Source organism: Copadichromis virginalis, linkage group LG7 (genome assembly GCF_057382275.1).
Source record: "Copadichromis virginalis isolate Kocher_CV1m ecotype Utaka linkage group LG7, C_Virginalis_male_GT1.1, whole genome shotgun sequence".
In the NCBI taxonomy this organism is placed as follows: domain Eukaryota; kingdom Metazoa; phylum Chordata; class Actinopteri; order Cichliformes; family Cichlidae; genus Copadichromis; species Copadichromis virginalis.
The window spans coordinates 9,953,267-9,970,846 of record NC_140624.1 but is presented as its reverse complement, the minus strand read 5'-3'; the positions used below and the strand labels follow the sequence as shown (position 1 = coordinate 9,970,846).

Below are 17,580 nucleotides of genomic sequence, written 5' to 3'. Positions count from 1 at the left end.
GAAGTTGACAACCATTAAACAATCTGTGTTTGGGTTCAGCGCACATGCTCATTTCTGTGGAAAAAGCCTGTCACGGACTCTAAGCAGGATCGGGATTTTGTGAGGTAAAAATCACGAATCTGTTTACTTTATTTCACCAACTGAATAAAACTGAAAGCAGTCAGTGATTCGTTAGTTTGGAACGCAAACGGTAGAAACAGTTTTTCTTTATTTATTTTTTTGGTGAAAGATTTACAGCTTTTTCTGTTAAAAACATAATCAACCAGGCCTCCGTCAAACAAAAGTCAAGCGTAAGTAAAGCCATGTATGATTCATGAACTTAGCTCGATGCTTTATATAACTCATTAACATGGCTAGCGCTTGTTTTCACAGGTGAGCGCAAAGCTGTTTTATAATTATTGATCACTTATGCTCAATCAGTGCGAGTTAGCAAATGACTAACGTTTCTTTCTGGCGTTAGTGTTGTTATTCATATGACATATGAAATGAGTTATGGTTGTCATTGTTATTATTGTTCCAAATCTGTTGCCATGATTAGCACCGTGGTGTTGCTGTTCCAGGTGAAGCCACACTCGTGTTACTACTGAGCCACTCAGAAAGGTGCAGGATTTGAAAGAACTTTGAGTTGGCAAACGCTTAAAGAGCCTTCATCGATAGTAATGCACTTTCATGACATGGCAAATCTGCTAAATCAAACATGTGGACCTACCTGCTGTGGTTAATAAAGGATCAGCTGAATATATATATATATACCACAGAAGGATGAGTGATTTTATCTTTTTTTTTTCTTTCTTTCTTTTTTAATGTGCAAACCCCCCTTAGTCATTTTATTTTTTTTTCCATGACTTTCTCTGTCAAGGTAATGATGAAGGCTGATCCCTGGGTTGGCACCTGGAGGCCCCACAAGCCAAGAGGTCCTATAGCTGCCCTCTATGGTAGCCCGGGGCCCAAGTATGCACTGCCTGGACTCACAGGTAGTGTTAGAGAATTTTTTTTTTGTTATCAGCACAATTATTATTAGTAGTAGTAGCAGTAGTATTCAATAAGGGTGTGTTCTTCTTCTATGATAAAGGTGTGTCTCAGCACGACCCTACCAAATGCAAAGCCCCAATGTTCAGCTTTGGGATGCGTCGTAAGGAGGTCAATAATAACGTTTCCCCTGGGCCAAGATACCTGATTCCCACCAACATGACCAGAGAGGGCCTGAGCAGCATGCCTTCATTTTCACTCCACAGCCGTCCAAAGGAGCCCAAGTTCTTCGAGCCTCCTGGACCAGGTCAGCAGAACTCCTAACACATTAAACGCATATGAAGATGCTTTACTCCTGGTCTCAGTGTCTTTATACAAATTTCTTTGTTGCTGTCAGGTCAATATTCCCCAGAGCACTCAGCAAAGTGGATCTACCGCGCTGCGCCTGCTTATTCACTGTTAGCCAGGCACAAGGAATTAGGTGGCAACAAAACACCAGGTAAAATATGTATTTGTTGTTTTGTATTTGTACTATGAATAAAAAAGTTTCATAGTACAAAATCTGTAAGCTTTATCTCTTGCTCCTACTGCAGGTCCTGCAACCTATTCCCTGCCTCCCATGATAGGGAACACTGCGGTTGCATCTTCTGCTCCCTGCTTCTCATTACGTGGCCGCAACAAAATCGGAACCTTCTATGATGACCAAAGCAAGGTGCAGAGTTATATATGTAACATGTCTTTTAAGAGTTATATTTCCCTGAAAAATTTTGTCATTTTTTAATGAATTTATATTATTGGGAGGTTTTAGTTTCTTTGTGTGACCTTTGACTTCTCATGGACATCAGTTCCAGTAGTTTCCCACTGTACTCCTGTTTACAGATTAAACCTGTGTATAAACTTTACATCTTGTCTTTTTAGTGTAAAGTGTTTGTTTTTGGCTGAGTTTGTATTAGTTTTCTGTAAACAATTTTTATGTCTTCTAAGTAATATTTATTGAATTAATACAGGTTAATATTGGTGGTAGTTATGAGGATTTGGTGTTAATATAATCATTAAAAATAGAGTTTACACATCACTCTATGTAGTCCTCTAAAAAACTAAGTAAGCCCCATGGTTCGATAGCTTGTAGAGCCTTCATCAGCAATAACGTGAAGCAACATGGAGTAATCTCTCCCTGTATAACGTTTCTCTGACATGATTGTGGAGGTATTTTATCTCAGTCTTCTTTACAATATTGCTTCAGTTCATAGAAGTCTGCAGGCATTCCTTTATGCACAGCTCTTTTAAAGCCCCTTTAAGGCATTTGTGCTGATACGCTGTTTTGTTTTCTCCAAATGTGGTGCTGTGCGGTATGGACGAACATCTCCAACACTGGTCTTTGTTGTCTGTTAAGAATTGTTCTGGAAGTCTTGTGGTTTGATCCAATGCAAAATTACACATGAAAACCATGCTGCCACGTTTTTTTTTAATAGAGAAGACTATTTCTTTTGGCAACACTTCCAAACAAGCTGTGCTTATTCCTTTGTTCTCTAATTCTACTGTCATGAACTTTTTCATTTAACCTGCTAACTGAGGCCTGAAATGTCTGTTTTTGTAGAGGTGCTCAGACTGGCCTGTGAAAAACTTTTTCATGTGACTAGTAAAAACAGTGTTTAACAGTTGTAATGGTTATACATGGTTATATAATGCATTTCATTGCAAATTTCACTTCCATTAAAATTTATCTAAATCATTGTAGCTATTATATATAGCTATTACACCTCTCCCCCAACAGGACCACTAGCTGACTGATAAGGTGTGTGCCATCACATTAAATTTCATTACTCAAATTCCAAAAATATATACAAAGCACATATAAAAACCTGCACAGAAATTGCATTGCATCATGATTATATATTAACAAATTTTCTATTTTATCTCATTTACTGATCTACTTTTGAAATGGCTCATAAGTGAAATTTGCTAAGACAAGTTAAGATGAGAAGGGAGAAACACCCTTCAACCATCTTGTGGTTGTTGATATTGTGTAGTTTGTCAACTAGAGGGCACTTTGTAACTTACCTGTTGGCAACAGGTGTTTGCAAATCCACAAATACAACAACCAGCTGATCCAAGCAGCTATAGGCAGATTGTAAATGAGTAACCTACAGCTTGTTGGAGCAGAGAACAAGTTTATTTTTAAACTGCACTGTCATATTATCTAAGTAAGGACTCATAAGTGATGATACGCAACAAATGCTAGGAAAATCTGTTTATGTTCCATGTGTCTGACAGAAAAAAAATAAATTGCCAAATATTGGTATCTTAAAAATCCTCCATCAGGCTCTATTCCCTATGTATATGAAACAAAACCATAACCACAACACAGACTGTAGCAGGACAGTGTGAGGCCAGACTGGTTACATACAGGTATAAAAGTTACTCAAGCAAACCCTAAAAAGCTGAAACCAAACCAAACCAAAAAAAAACCCTAGCAACTGTGGTTTACTGTTGTTGTCTATACTTTTGTTTCTCTTGGCCGCAGACTCCTGGCCCTGCTGCCTATAAAGTTGTGGACCCCAGTATTTATGGGCAGAAGCCTCCTCAATTCAGCATGACAGGCCGCAACTTCACTCCCGGTGAAACCACAGCGAAACCAGGACCAGGAGCATACAACCCTGAGCAAGTAAGAAACCTGATCATGTCGTGTTCTTATTATCCTAAATGCTCCACAAATATGAACATTTTTTATTCATCAAGATTTTTCCTTCCTAGGTAAACCTCACAAAAACCAAAGCCCCGAGCTTTACCTTTGGATTGCGTCATTCTGAGTACATCCTACCAGCTCCTGGGAATGTTATGGAATAGTGTCCTCTGTCATCTCTTAATTTAACTGGAAATGACCACAGAAGTTTTTCAATAAAGCATAAAATACAAACTGCTCAGCGCAACAGTGAGATTGTATTTTGATGCCAAAGAATTTAGGCCAGATTTCTCCATTTGTCATATTTGAGGTCAGTTAAGGAAAAAATACTTTAAGAAATTGCTCGTCTTTTTACAGAATAAGATAAATTTACTGTTTCTGTCTTATGTCTCAACTTTGTGGAATTTCCAGGTTACGGTTTAGCCTTTTGCACAGAGTTTATAGCAGAACCTCTGCAATCCCAATTCCTGAGTTAGCCATTTGGTATTTTGCAAAGTGCCACTTTAATGTGCATCCAACTTTCATACCAGGCTGTATGATACATACAAACTACATGATCAGTGATATTTTGCTTTTGCTATTTATATTATCCACAGAGCCACTAAATTGTTAAAGTCAGCCGATACAGAAGATTTAATACCTGTAGACATAGCCTATGTGCAAGAATAATGTTATTTTGCTTTTATATTTGGCCAAATACTAGCAGCTTATGAAACAGATTGTTGGCTTTATGTGAAAAGAAAAAAAGTGTGTGAAACTGCCTAATAGAGCTGTGAAAAGGGTTTTCAGAGAACTCCATGCAATCCTGTGAAAACCTAAGTACACGCTTACACTAGTACACTCTGTGATGGGTTATAAGGACATTTCCAAACAATTTAATTCTACAGTGAGAAAAACTATTCAAGGCAGTTGCCAGATATTTGTCTTTGTAGGAATGTATTTCCCAGCAAAATCAACCCAAAGTTAGACATTGCAATGCTCAGACAAACTGCAAAGAAATCCAAGCACCTCAGACTCTACAGGCCTGAGTTATATCATGTTTAAAGTTTATGGCACCACAATCCAAAAAAGGCTGAACAAGCATGGCTTCACTGAAGCCCCCTTTTCTCTAAAAAGAGCACTGCAGCAAAGCTTAGTTTTGCATCTCAACGAACCACAAGACTCCTGGAAATATCTTCTTTGGACAGAGAAGACCAAAGTTCACAGCACCACATTTAAAGAAAACTAAAGAGAGCATATCAGTACAAACACCTCATACCAACAGTCAAACACAGTGGTGGAGGAGTGATGATGTTGGCTGGTTTTGGAGCCACAGGACTTGGGGACTTTGCATCTTGGGCATCTTTCCTAGGTTTTGTTGTATAGCAAAGTTTTGTAGAATCAAATGTGATGCCATCTGTCCTATGAATTAAGCATGGCCAAAACTGGGTCACTGATTACTTCAAATTATTGCTGCTAAAGCTGGTTAGAGGCAACCAAATCAGTACTGTAGTTACACTGTTTTTTCATTCCAAATATGACAAGATAGAGTACCCACTGTGAAACATGCCCAACAAAATGGCTAATAACCCCTACTACAGGGTGGGCCATTTATATGGATACACCGTAATGACATGGGAATGGTTGGTGATATTAAAGTCCTCAAGCTCATGAAAGAATAAAGTTACGTTGAAACCAAGCACACCATTGTTTTTCTTGTGACATCACCAATAAGTTTGATGTGTCACATGGCCCTCTTCCTATTGAAAAAACAAAAGTTGTATCCAAGATGGCCGACTTCTAAATGGCCACCATGGTCACATGGTCCTTGAGGAGTTTGCCCCCTCACATATACTAATGTGCCACAAACAGGACTTTAATATCACCAACCATAACCTTGTTATTACGGTGTATCCATATAAATGGCCCACCCTGTATTTTAGATGTAATTTAATGATTTTTAGTGTGCTTATTGTTTCACACACTGCTTCTGCATTTGACCTTTCCTTCTATAAACAAATGGACCCAGTACTAGGACCTGGTAAAAAAAAAAAAGTAGCCATTTTTTTAATATGTATGTAAAACCTTTTAAGAACCTATGCTTCCAGAAAAAGTCAAAATAGAATTCATGTGTTTTATAGTTTGGTCATATATTTCTCCCCCTCTTACATGCTACAACTGTCAGCGATATTGGCATATAGCAGCACTCTACAGAGGACAGTAAAGGTGTACTAGGTGTGTGGATAAACATAGGTATGAGAAATATTGGGCCAGATACATTTTTTAGTGTTGGAGGAAAGCACATGGTGATATATGAGGAATGTGAAGCTAGGAAGAAGACCACTGAGGTTGTGCAGGTTAAAGCGGGTAACAACATAAGCTATGCCGAGGCTGTTAAAAGGTGCAAAAACAGAAAGGAAAAACGGAGATAGGAAGACTTCAACAGATGTCATCACCAGGTTTGACTCAATTAGACAGAACAGATACTGAAAGCACAGTGGAAAAGATATTCATTGCATATGTAGTCAACTGTGCTGATCAAGTAAAATACAAGACAGAAAAAATCTAAATGGTTGTGAGGGGAGCACAATCATTTATGAGAGGGATTTCATGGGAACATATACACAAAAGACCAGGGAAGATGGGAAGCCAGGAACATCACAAGAGAAGATAATACGATTATGTTGCAATAGAATTCCAGAAGTTTATTAGAAAATGGACAAGAGTTTAAAGGATTCATAAAATTCTTTTTAATAAGACACCTGATATCATTTGCATCCAGGAAACATGGCTCACACCAAATTTAGATTTTGTAATCAAAGGATATAGCAGTGTAGGTAGAGATAGGAAAGAAAGTAAAGGAGGAGGATGTGTAATTTTTGTAGAACAAGGTATTCAGTATAGAGTTCTAGCAATAGGTATGCAGTTGAAATATATTGTAATTGAAACATGGACAAAGAAAGGAAGTATTAAAGTTGTTAATTTTTGCAATCCATATAAAAGGCTGTCATTATATTTTATGGAAGAAATGGATACGTACATAGAAGGAAAAGTGGAATGGTGTGGAGACTTTAATGCTCACGGCACAGCATGAGGTAATTACAGGGAGTGCAGAATTATTAGGCAAATGAGTATTTTGTCCACATCATCCTCTTCATGCATGTTGTCTTACTCCAAGCTGTATAGGCTCGAAAGCCTACTACCAATTAAGCATATTAGGTGATGTGCAACTCTGTAATGAGAAGGGGTGTGGTCTAATGACATCAACACCCTATATCAGGTGTGCATAATTATTAGGCAACGTCCTTTCCTTTGGCAAAATGGGTCAAAAGAAGGACTTGACAGGCTCAAAAAAGTCAAAAATAGTGAGATATCTTGCAGAGGGATGCAGCAGTCTCAAAATTGCAAAGCTTCTGAAGCGTGATCATCGAACAATCAAGCATTTCATTCAAAATAGTCAACAGGGTCGCAAGAACCGTGTGGAAAAACCAAGGCGCAAAATAACTGCCCATGAACTGAGAAAAGTCAAGCGTGCAGCTGCCAAGATGCCACTTGCCACCAGTTTGGCCATATTTCAGAGCTGCAACATCACTGGAATGCCCAAAAGCACAAGGTGTGCAATACTCAGAGACATGGCCAAGGTAAGAAAGGCTGAAAGACGACCACCACTGAACAAGACACACAAGCTGAAACGTCAAGACTGGGCCAAGAAATATCTCAAGACTGGTTTTTCTAAGGTTTTATGGACTGATGAAATGAGAGTGAGTCTTGATGGGCCAGATGGATGGGCCCGTGGCTGGATTGGTAAAGGGCAGAGAGCTCCAGTCCGACTCAGACGCCAGCAAGGTGGAGGTGGAGTACTGGTTTGGGCTGGTATCATCAAAGATGAGCTTGTGGGGCCTTTTCGGGTTGAGGATGGAGTCAAGCTCAACTCCCAGTCCTACTGCCAGTTCCTGGAAGACACCTTCTTCAAGCAGTGGTACAGGAAGAAGTCTGCATCCTTCAAGAAAAACACGATTTTCATGCAGGACAATGCTCCATCACACGTGTCCAAGTACTCCACAGCGTGGCTGGCAAGAAAGGGTATAAAAGAAGAAAAACTAATGACATGGCCACCTTGTTCACCTGATCTGAACCCCATTGAGAACCTGTGGTCCATCATCAAATGTGAGATTTACAAGGAGGGAAAACAGTACACCTCTCTGAACAGTGTCTGGGAGGCTGTGGTTGCTGCTGCACGCAATGTTGATGGTGAACCGATCAAAACACTGACAGAATCCATGGATGGCAGGCTTTTGAGTGTCCTTGCAAAGAAAGGTGGCTATATTGGTCGCTGCTTTGTTTTTGTTTTGTTTTTGAATGTCAGAAATGTATATTTGTGAATGTGGAGATGTTATATTGGTTTCACTGGTAAAAATAAATAATTGAAATGGGTATATATTTGTTTTTTGTTAAGTTGCCTAATAATTATGCACAGTAATAGTCACCTGCACACACAGATATCCCCCTAAAATAGCTAAAACTAAAAACAAACTACAAACTACTTCCAAAAACATTCAGCTTTGATATTAATGAGTTTTTTGGGTTCATTGAGAACATGGTTGTTGTTCAATAATAAAATTATTCCTCAAAAATACAACTTGCCTAATAATTCTGCACTCCCTGTATAATAATGAGAATGGAAATGTAACTGAGGAACTCACGGAAAACAAAAAGTATGTATGTTTGAATGATTGAAGTGGAACAAGAGTGAATGCAAGAGCGGGTACAGAAGAAGTAATTGATCTCACTTTGGTTTCAGAGTCACTAGCAGGCATTAGTAGATGGAAAGTAATTAGAGATAACACAATAGGTAGTGATCACGATCCTATAATGACAGAAATAAGTTTGAATGTGGAAGAGTATGGAATGGGAGCAGTAGAGATGTGTTTCAGTAGCACTGATTGGGAATCGTTTAGGCTCATAAGTGAACAGGAGTTACAAAAAGTTGATTTAAGTGTTGGTGTTGATGATTTTAATTTATCTGTGTGTTGTGCCATTTTATAAATCAGCAGCAAATTGATTTATAAAGGAGAAAGGAGGTAAGACCAAGAAGAAGACTACCGTGGTGGACAAAGAAATGTGATGAAGCAATTAAGGCTCGAAATAAAGCTTTCAAAATGTTGAAAAGAAATTGTAACGCTCAGAACCTTATTGAGTATAAAAGGTTACAGGGTAATTTGAGAAGAGTTGTAAAAAATGCAAAGAGAGATTTGTGGAGGAATTTCTGTAATTCAGCAGGAAGACAGACTAAAATAAATCAGGAATGGTCAATGATAAGGGAAATGATTGGGATTAAAAGAGATTATAGGTATCCAATCCTGAGTGATGGAGATATAACAGCAATTAGAAACGAAGAGAAGGCTAATATCATGGCAAAATCATTTGCTAAAATTCATAGTTCAGACAAAATCGATGGAAAGGAAAAGAAGAAAAGGACAGACATTGGCAGAGAATGGATAATTATTAAGACAAGAGGGAGATACTAATGATTTACTAAATATATAATTTACACAAACAGAATTGAACAGGGCTCCTTGTTAGGAGAAAGAGGTAAAGAAGTCAAAGAGTTTTGGGTGGACAGCAACCCAGAAAGCAATAGAAATTCAAAAAGATCAAATTAATATAAGCCCAGTAGTCCCATTACCAGTAGCACCACTACTTTCAGACTCTAGTTCATCATTGGCCTGCTTGGATAACAGTCCTTCAGAAGCCTGACCAGACAAACTGCTGTTTTCTACAGTCATTGGATGGGAGTGATTGCTAAATTTGTCTGGATACCAGCACATTATTTTATTGTCAATGAGGTGGCAGATAAAATTGCAACGCAGGCTGCTAAAGGAGATCAAGTCGGTTTACATAGCAGTATTAGCAAAACTGAAATGAGGAGCACGATAAAACAGAAAATGAGGGAAAGATGGCAAAAGTGGTGTGAGGAGGAGAGGACGGGGAGATAGTTTTATTCTATTCAAAGGAAAACCAGAAGAGAAGAGACAATAATATCTCGAATCAGATTTGGACACACTGGATTAAACAGTTCACTATTCATTATAGGGAAACATGAAATGGGGAAATTTAGTCGCTGTGGAATAAGTGAAACCATTCAACATTTTCTGTTGCATTGTCAAAAAATATCAGGAAGAAATTTATTCATTTTCATTATTTGGTATGAGCGGATTCTGGTCCACACTCCAAACCAGTTGGTGGCGGTAATGCACCACATCGTTGTTTGTGAACCTCCAAAAACTCCTTAGAAGAAGAAGAAGAAGAAGAAGAAGAAGAAGAAGAAGAGGCGAATGACTGAGGATTTTAGACAGGCACCTGTAAAGACAGCCGGATACAGTGCGAAGTGGTCCTGCGGGCGTCCCCGTTGCATAGAAACGAAAATTGTCGGGGACGTCGCACATTTACAAACTTGAGCTACCTGTTAACCCTGATAAATGAAGGAAATCGTTCACCTTTTCATATCGGGAAAGAATGATATTCACGCGATAACAAGCGACGTTTAACCGGGCTTAACAACTGCAGCCAACGCTAGTTCTGTTAGCTTACTTGCGATTAACAATCGTTCCCTCCTGAGTGCGCTGTGAAAGGTACACTTCAGCACTTCAGAAAGAGAATGTAATCAGTGACGGGCTCAGTTTTGTTGTCAGTTTCTGTGAGCATCTGTTTTTACTGACGTGAACCGTGACGAACCAGGAATAAGTGAAGTAAAGGCGAACCTCAAGTAACTAATGGCAAGCTAGCTAATACTCCCTGGGTATTATCCGTCTATCGGAGCTCCTGTGGGAGCATAACGGAATTTCTTTCAGGTATTTATAGCAGCAATCAAAAAGGGAGATATGGCTGTTGACGCTGGCAGCATCCCTGAACTGGACCAAAAGAAATACGATGCGGACGAACAGGTGAAGATCATCTGCTTGGGAGACAGCGCAGTTGGTAAATCTAAGTGAGTATTAGCTGGAAGCAGCGATCAACAGCATTTGAGCTTTCCTAACATTGTGGGGTTGGCACTTTTCTCCTTCTTTCGCAGGCTAATGGAGAGGTTTCTCATGGACGAATAGTATCCTTTAGCAGTTTATACAGTTCTTTGTGGATCTAGAAAAAGCAGGTGACAGGGTGCCAAGAGAGGAACTGTGGTACTGCGTGAAGAACGAGAGTGGTAGAGAAGTGTTGTGAGGCTGATGCAGGACATATATGAGGACAGCGAGACAGTGGTGAGGTAGGTGTAGGAGTGACAGATGACCAGGTGGAAGAGGGGTTGGAGGTATGCACCGGAGAGAAATGGAATTGAAGTCAATAGAGGCAAGACAGAATACATGTTTGCGAATGAGAGGTAAACAGGAGTAACAGTAAGGGTAGTGAAGGTAGATGTGTTTAAATACCTTTGGTGGTCAACCATCCCAAGCAACAAACAGCGCACAAGAGAGTTGCAGAAGAGAGTGCTGGTGTGGTGGAATGGGTGAAGACACATGTCAGGGTAGCAGCAAGAGTCAACTGGAAGGTTTACAAGATGGTAGTGAGACCTGTTATGGCGTATGGATTGGAGACAGTGGCATTAATAGAAAGACAGGAGGTAGATATGAAGGAAGGTTGGAAAGATAAATGCTAAGATTTTCATTGGGAGGGATGAGAATGGACAGAATTAGAAATGACTTCATTAGAGGACAATGCAGTTAGGGCGACAACGCAGGTTAAGCAATTTGGAGACATAGTGAGAGAGGCATGCCTGAGAGCATTTGGACATGTGATGAGGAGGGATAGTGGATACACTGGACAAAGGATGTTGAATGTGGAGCTCCCAGACAGGTGGAAAAGAGAGACACCTCAATGGAGGTTTATGGATGTAGTGAAGGAGGCCCTGTGGATGGTTGCTGTGACAGAGGAAGATTTTTATTTAACTTTTATTTATATAGGGAATCCCAGCCAATGTCTATTACACAAGAGAGACCTGTTTTAGACAAACATAGTAAAATTTCAACAATAAAAGAAACAAAGACACTAGTTTTGAAGTGAGATGGCTGCACTGTTGTAACCCCTAAAGGGAGCAGTCAAAAGAAGAAGACGAAGAAGCAATTTATAAATTGAGTACTTAATTTTAAATTCAAGCAGGTGGGCTAGGAACAAAGACTTGGAAAAAGATTCTCTTAGCCTTAAGATGCTTTGAAGAAACAAGTTGCATATTGTTAAGATCCTTAACTCCTCGTGCAGTCGTCCCCAGCAGTTGTCAACCTATGCCTTGACTCTCTACAAACACGCAGCCACTGTAGGAGACAAGACCATAGCAGTTGGTAAGTACCATGCACTTGCTGTGACAACATAAAATATTTGAAACCAGTTTAAAATAATAATCTGCAAATCTTAAATTACCAAATTCTTTTTTTATTATTTTGATCCAAAGATTTCTGGGACACTGCTGGTCAGGAGAGGTTTCAAAACATGCATCCTTCATACTACCACAAAGCACATGCATGCATTATGGTAAGAACACATTCAAGTGTGCATGAAGAAGTGAGGATTAAAAATAGTCTGAAAAATGTAACTATGTTGTCAGCAACCAAGGTGAACTTTTGCTAAATCTTTCATCTTTTTTTTTCTTTTTTTTTTTTTCTTTTTTTTAAGGTTTTTGATGTTCAAAGGAAGCTCACATATAAGAATTTAGTCAACTGGTATAAGGAACTAAGAGAGTACAGACCAGAGATACCCTGCTGTGTTGTTGCCAACAAAATTGATGGTGAGTCTGCACATTAAAGTTGGTGTGGAGTTCTTGTAATGACTGTATGCAATGGTAATGTTAGAGTTCGATGTGTGACATGATTTCTTTAGGTTGCAGTATTTTTTTTTTTAACTGTTTTGTCCAGCAAACTGGACTTTGTGATTGTGATTGTTTTTCCACATCTGCAGCCGACATGAAGGTCACTCAAAGAAGCTTCAATTTCGGGAAGAAGCAAGGACTCCCGTTTTACTTTGTGTCAGCAGCTGATGGAACCAATGTAGTTAAGGTCTGAGCAGGTTTCTTTCTTCTCCTGCTGTTTTACATAATATGACTGGAGTGAAAGTGTTCATTTTATAAGCCAATTATCAACTTCAGTCAGTGTAGTCATTATAACATGTTCACACCAGAGGTGTGGACTCGAGTCACATGACTTGGACTCGAGTCAGACTCGAGTCATTAATTTTATGACTTTAGACTTGACTTGAAAAAATGTTCTAAGACTTGTGACTTGACTTGGACTTTTACACCAATGACTTGGGACTTGAATTGGACTTGAACCGGTTTACTTGAAAAGACTTGATATTTTACCCCAAATATAAAATTTAACATGCATATTATATAGAGATTGAAAATGTGACGTCATTCACGGGTAGAACCGCAAAGGATTCTGGGAACTCGTGGCAAGCGGTACTAGCGCACGCAGGCTTTCAATTAAAATCAGTTATACAGCGATAAAAAGAAACACAAAAATGTCAAGAAGCTGTTGTATTATTAACTGCAATAGCCGGTCACATGACAGCCACGGGAAGCCGACGGGTAAAGAGATCGGTTGTTATCGGATTACGTCGTTGAAGAGAAATTGTTCATGTTTCCGAAGTAACAAAGACGCGACGGATGGCCTGGATTGCAGCCATTCAAAGACCAAATATAACGTCCCAGAACACTCCAGCTCACAGGTTAGTCTGCTCCAAGCATTTACACGAAGGTCAGTGTTTTTTAGTAGTTAATACGTCATTTTCATAACATAATTGGTGATATAGGTTACAAGCAAGAACAGAAATTGTGGCGCTATGCTCCTTTATTTATTGTGCATAAATAGTGAATTGTCCTGACACAATATTGCGTTTCGCTTCTGTTATTATGGTACATTGACAAAAACATATACTTTTATTCACAGGATAAAACAGGTTTTTTGTATCACTAATTGCCCAGTACGATTACAGCATACAATATTATTGTCACTGCTACATTTCTGTGATGCTACCAGAAATTATTTCCACTACTAATTAATTACCGTTGAGCTCAAAGGTCCTATTAATAAACGGTTAAGGAATGTGTATTTATGACGACGATTTGTGAGACTGGTAAACTTATGATACGTACGATGGTCTTTACTTTCTACACGGTGCGTTTCAAGGTCCTGCACCCATCTGTCGGTAAACTGTACCTGGGCTTGTTGCAGTGACCTGAAGTTACTAAACTTCATGAGTGTATGCACTCACTCCAAGAACCGTATGATTATAAATATGCATATAAATATGCTAAGATGAGATAGCTGACTTCATCTAACTAGCAAATGTTTTCCAGGCTACGTTGGTGATACAGTTTTTTTTAATGTGTATGATATTTTTGTCATGCGATTTTAAAGCTGGTCCTACAACCGCATCCAAGAATAACATGCAGCTTATCTCAGAACTGTCGGTGAAAATTATTCTTGGAGCTAGGTTTAATTGAGCTGCATTTTAAAGAGGTGCAATTTCACAATTTGTGTATATTTTCTAAGTTCACTATTTTGTCATGTGTTGAGAAAAACACAGATTTAAAAATTACATGGTCTAATATTTACATTTAGCATAACTGCAACATTATTTTTTCGTTTGTTTTTTTTAAAGACTCGAAAGGACTTGAAATTCAAAGTTTCAGACTTGTGACTTGACTCGGACTTTTTTACCAGTGACTTGAGACTCGACTCTGACTTGCCTGACATTACTTGAGACTTGACTTGAGACTTGAGGATAAAGACTTGAGACTTACTTGAGACTTGCAAAACAATGACTTGGTCCCACCTCTGGTTCACACCACCTGAACTTCTACTGCCGTCTGATAGCTCTGACTGTACCTCTTTCGTCAGATGTTCAGAGACATGATCAAAAGAGCAGTGGAGTACAAGCAAAACCCCAGTGACTTCATGGATGAAGTGATGCAAGAATTAGAGGTACACTAGCTTCTCTGATTACTAATGTGCTTGTCCTTAAGCAACTGTAGAATTTTAACTTCAAAGAATTAAATATTTGATTGTGCGGTACTTAAAGTAGGAAATATAATGAGTTCATTATTGTCCTTTGTTGTTTTAATATGATTACTGGAGATCCTCTCTACTCAAAATCAACAATCATAGAGTTAGGACTAGTGACGAACTATATATATATACTGGATATCAAAGATGGAGAGGTGAAAAGAGGTGGAATCCTAAGATTAGGTGTGCAGCATGGGGAAAAGTTACTTAGAAACTAGTCACAGTTTGTATTGCTGCTGAGACTCACTGATCTTGGATTTAGCTGACTGAATTCAACAAGATATAAGCAGATGTTGCTTAAGTTATATCTGATTTCCAACTCATAGACTATATAAAATTAGTAGGAAAGTTTGAATTTAGTGAGTGAATTTAGTCTAATGTCTAATGTAGCATCAAGAGCTTACATTTACACCACAGTCTGCACTGCAACCCATTCAACTTAGTGCATCACTGTCTACTTTACCACAGTATTGCAAACTAACCTGTTTTCATGCAAACTTTGAATAACAAAAAATATTGTACTTTAATTTGTTTAGCAAGACATTTCGCATTATGAAAAATACATAACTTCAGTAACACATCATCTTTATATCCAATCCCTGTTTCTGAAATGAATTAGGACTTTACAAGTAAGTTTTAAATTTCAGCTTTATAAAATGTTGCTTGCTGAGCAGTTCTTACCTTTGAAAATGATTCATCTTCCTCTCCCATCCAGTCTTTATCTCTCCCTGGGAAATACAGCAACTGTAGATTTAGGTAACAAAACACACTATGGTACAATCTGCAGAAAAGCTGTTTGAATTTGGTGATGTTTGTTGAGCTGTGTGAAAGCAGCATTTGAAATCACTTCCTACAAATTTCAGAACCACAACTTTATTTACATCTGCACCGTGAACGCACCACAGGGATACAAAGTGAAGAGGTGTGTGTTTAGGGTGTAAGTGAGACTGTGGGATGTCATTATTTTCTTATTACTACATGCTGTCAGCTGGAAGCACCTCCAGGCTGCAGCACATGAAAAATTAAATCTCTCAACAGTATTATGTGGCTATTATTCTTCCTATCAGATTTAATTACGCATTTAATGAAGGTGCCGGAACACCGTTCCGGATCATTCCAGCCCACTTTAACCCCCGTTGCTAATAGTGTTAAGAAATCGAGTTTCAATGGGCAAAACTGAAAGATCAGAATTCTTAATACATTTAAAAGCATAAAAAAATCAATATCATTTGTCAGATTAGTGCATTCAAAATAAGTGAAACCTAGTTAACATCTGCAGACTACAACTGCCTCTTTACACTTGTGTCATTTAAAGTGGTTCCGATTTTTAAGCTGTAACAAAATCACTACAAATTTATGATATAAAGAAATGTACAAAATGTACAAACAGCATTTGTTTTTGGCAAAAAAAAGTGTAGTTATGAGAAAATTTACTAATAACTGTTGGTGATAGTGCTGATATCCTCCATTCACTGCTTTCTTACAGAATTTTGACCTCGAGAAGAAAGATAATTCAGAGGCAGAAGAGGACGGATTGAAGGCAGAGAGTCCAGAGTTAGTTTAAAACATTTCTGATGACACCTGAAGGATCATTTCTGCTGCTTCTGTCCGGTGTCAAGACATCTTAATCTCCGTGACCGACACCATCAGCAGGAATGCTAATTGTAATTTTGGTGGTCTGCTTTTTAATTGATTGGAGGATGGCGCACGGTAATCTATAGATGTTTTAAATTACTGCCCTCTATTCTGTCTAGTGACGGTAGCGGGAATAATAAATGTGGTGGAATGAATAGGATTTCTGTTGTTTACAGAGCTCATTTAGCTGCTGTCATTCATACTTTGAACAATATCTACTATTCTTAAGGTAGAAAATGAATGTTTGCTTAAGTGTGAAAAAATTACTATGTGAAGCATTGAAAAGTAACTCGCACAGCAAAGAGAACATGTGATTATGAACTGTACTTGCTGCTGTTCTCAGTGTTTGTGTGTAGTGTTGTGTGCCGTGCCAGCAGGGGAGCTGCATCTGTCGACTGCATTAATTTTATGATTTAAATTTTGTGTTTTTTATCTTTTCAATAAATGAGAACTTAATGTACCATGTAACCAAATCTTTATCATGCCTCTTTCCATCTTGCTGTAATGCAGCAATAGGAGCAGAGCACTAAATAATCAACTCATCACCATTTTATAAAAGGAAATGACAACAAGCTGCCTGTGATATGAGTAGATAATAACAGAGATATTAATTAATATTCAAAGTTAGGTACAAATGTATTTATGCAGTTACACAATTTTGTATTTTTGCCACCACAGTGGATTTTAAATCAGTCAAGATGTGCAGACTTTAATGCAAGAGGTGTATTGAAATTTTTCATTAGCGTCTATGAATAATTGCCATTTTCATACATGGTCACCCATTTTCAGAGGTCTGGAAAACTTCACTCATTTTAAATACAAAGACTGGATGTAAGACTTCTTTTGCACTCAGTGCTTAAGTCTAGAGCCCAGCTCACTTGAGCTGCTCTACTAGGCCTTCACTGCAGATGCCTCCAGTTTCTGCTTGTTTGTGGGCCATTCTGTATTCAGTTCATGAAAAGAGTGTCGAGAGTTATGGCTTAGCAATTAAAAAATATCCCTGAGAAGCTCTTGGGTTGCTTTTGCAGTATGCTTTGGGTCATTATCCATTTGGAATGTGACGTGCTGATTCCGGGCAGAGAGTAAAGCCCCGTACACTTCTATCACCGGTCACATCAGCTGCACTGTATCCATATAAGCCCATGAGACAGCATTGTCTGACGGTAGATGGACTGATTCTTATATAGCGCTTCTCTACACAACTGGAGCACTCAAAGCGCTTTATACAGTATGCCTCATTCACATAATAACTTTTTTCTAAGT

General features: G+C 38.6%; 2 protein-coding genes across 3 annotated transcripts; both read left to right on the top strand.

Moving 5' to 3' along the window:
* The first annotated feature begins 19 nt into the window (after positions 1 to 19).
* Positions 20 to 3,886, top strand: cimap1b (ciliary microtubule associated protein 1B). 2 transcript variants are annotated; one of them, XM_085461602.1, is made up of 7 exons: positions 20 to 104; positions 860 to 974; positions 1,073 to 1,276; positions 1,367 to 1,468; positions 1,563 to 1,681; positions 3,494 to 3,634; positions 3,724 to 3,886. In XM_085461602.1, exons 2-7 carry the CDS (start codon positions 863 to 865, stop codon positions 3,814 to 3,816), a joined length of 771 nt encoding a protein of 256 aa, XP_085317728.1. In that variant the 5' UTR covers positions 20 to 104; positions 860 to 862; the 3' UTR covers positions 3,817 to 3,886. The 2 variants fall into 2 exon arrangements, with proteins under 2 accessions (XP_085317728.1, XP_085317729.1); XM_085461603.1 differs by lacking the exon at positions 20 to 104 and adding an exon at positions 161 to 290.
* A 6,080-nt stretch (positions 3,887 to 9,966) lies between these two features.
* rabl2 (RAB, member of RAS oncogene family-like 2) lies at positions 9,967 to 16,777 on the top strand. The gene is made up of 8 exons (XM_085461601.1): positions 9,967 to 10,619; positions 10,704 to 10,733; positions 11,882 to 11,961; positions 12,072 to 12,151; positions 12,293 to 12,404; positions 12,575 to 12,672; positions 14,518 to 14,601; positions 16,169 to 16,777. The coding sequence occupies exons 1-8, from the start codon at positions 10,513 to 10,515 to the stop codon at positions 16,244 to 16,246; spliced, it is 669 nt and encodes a 222-aa protein (XP_085317727.1). The 5' UTR covers positions 9,967 to 10,512; the 3' UTR covers positions 16,247 to 16,777.
* Positions 16,778 to 17,580: the final 803 nt, after the last annotated feature.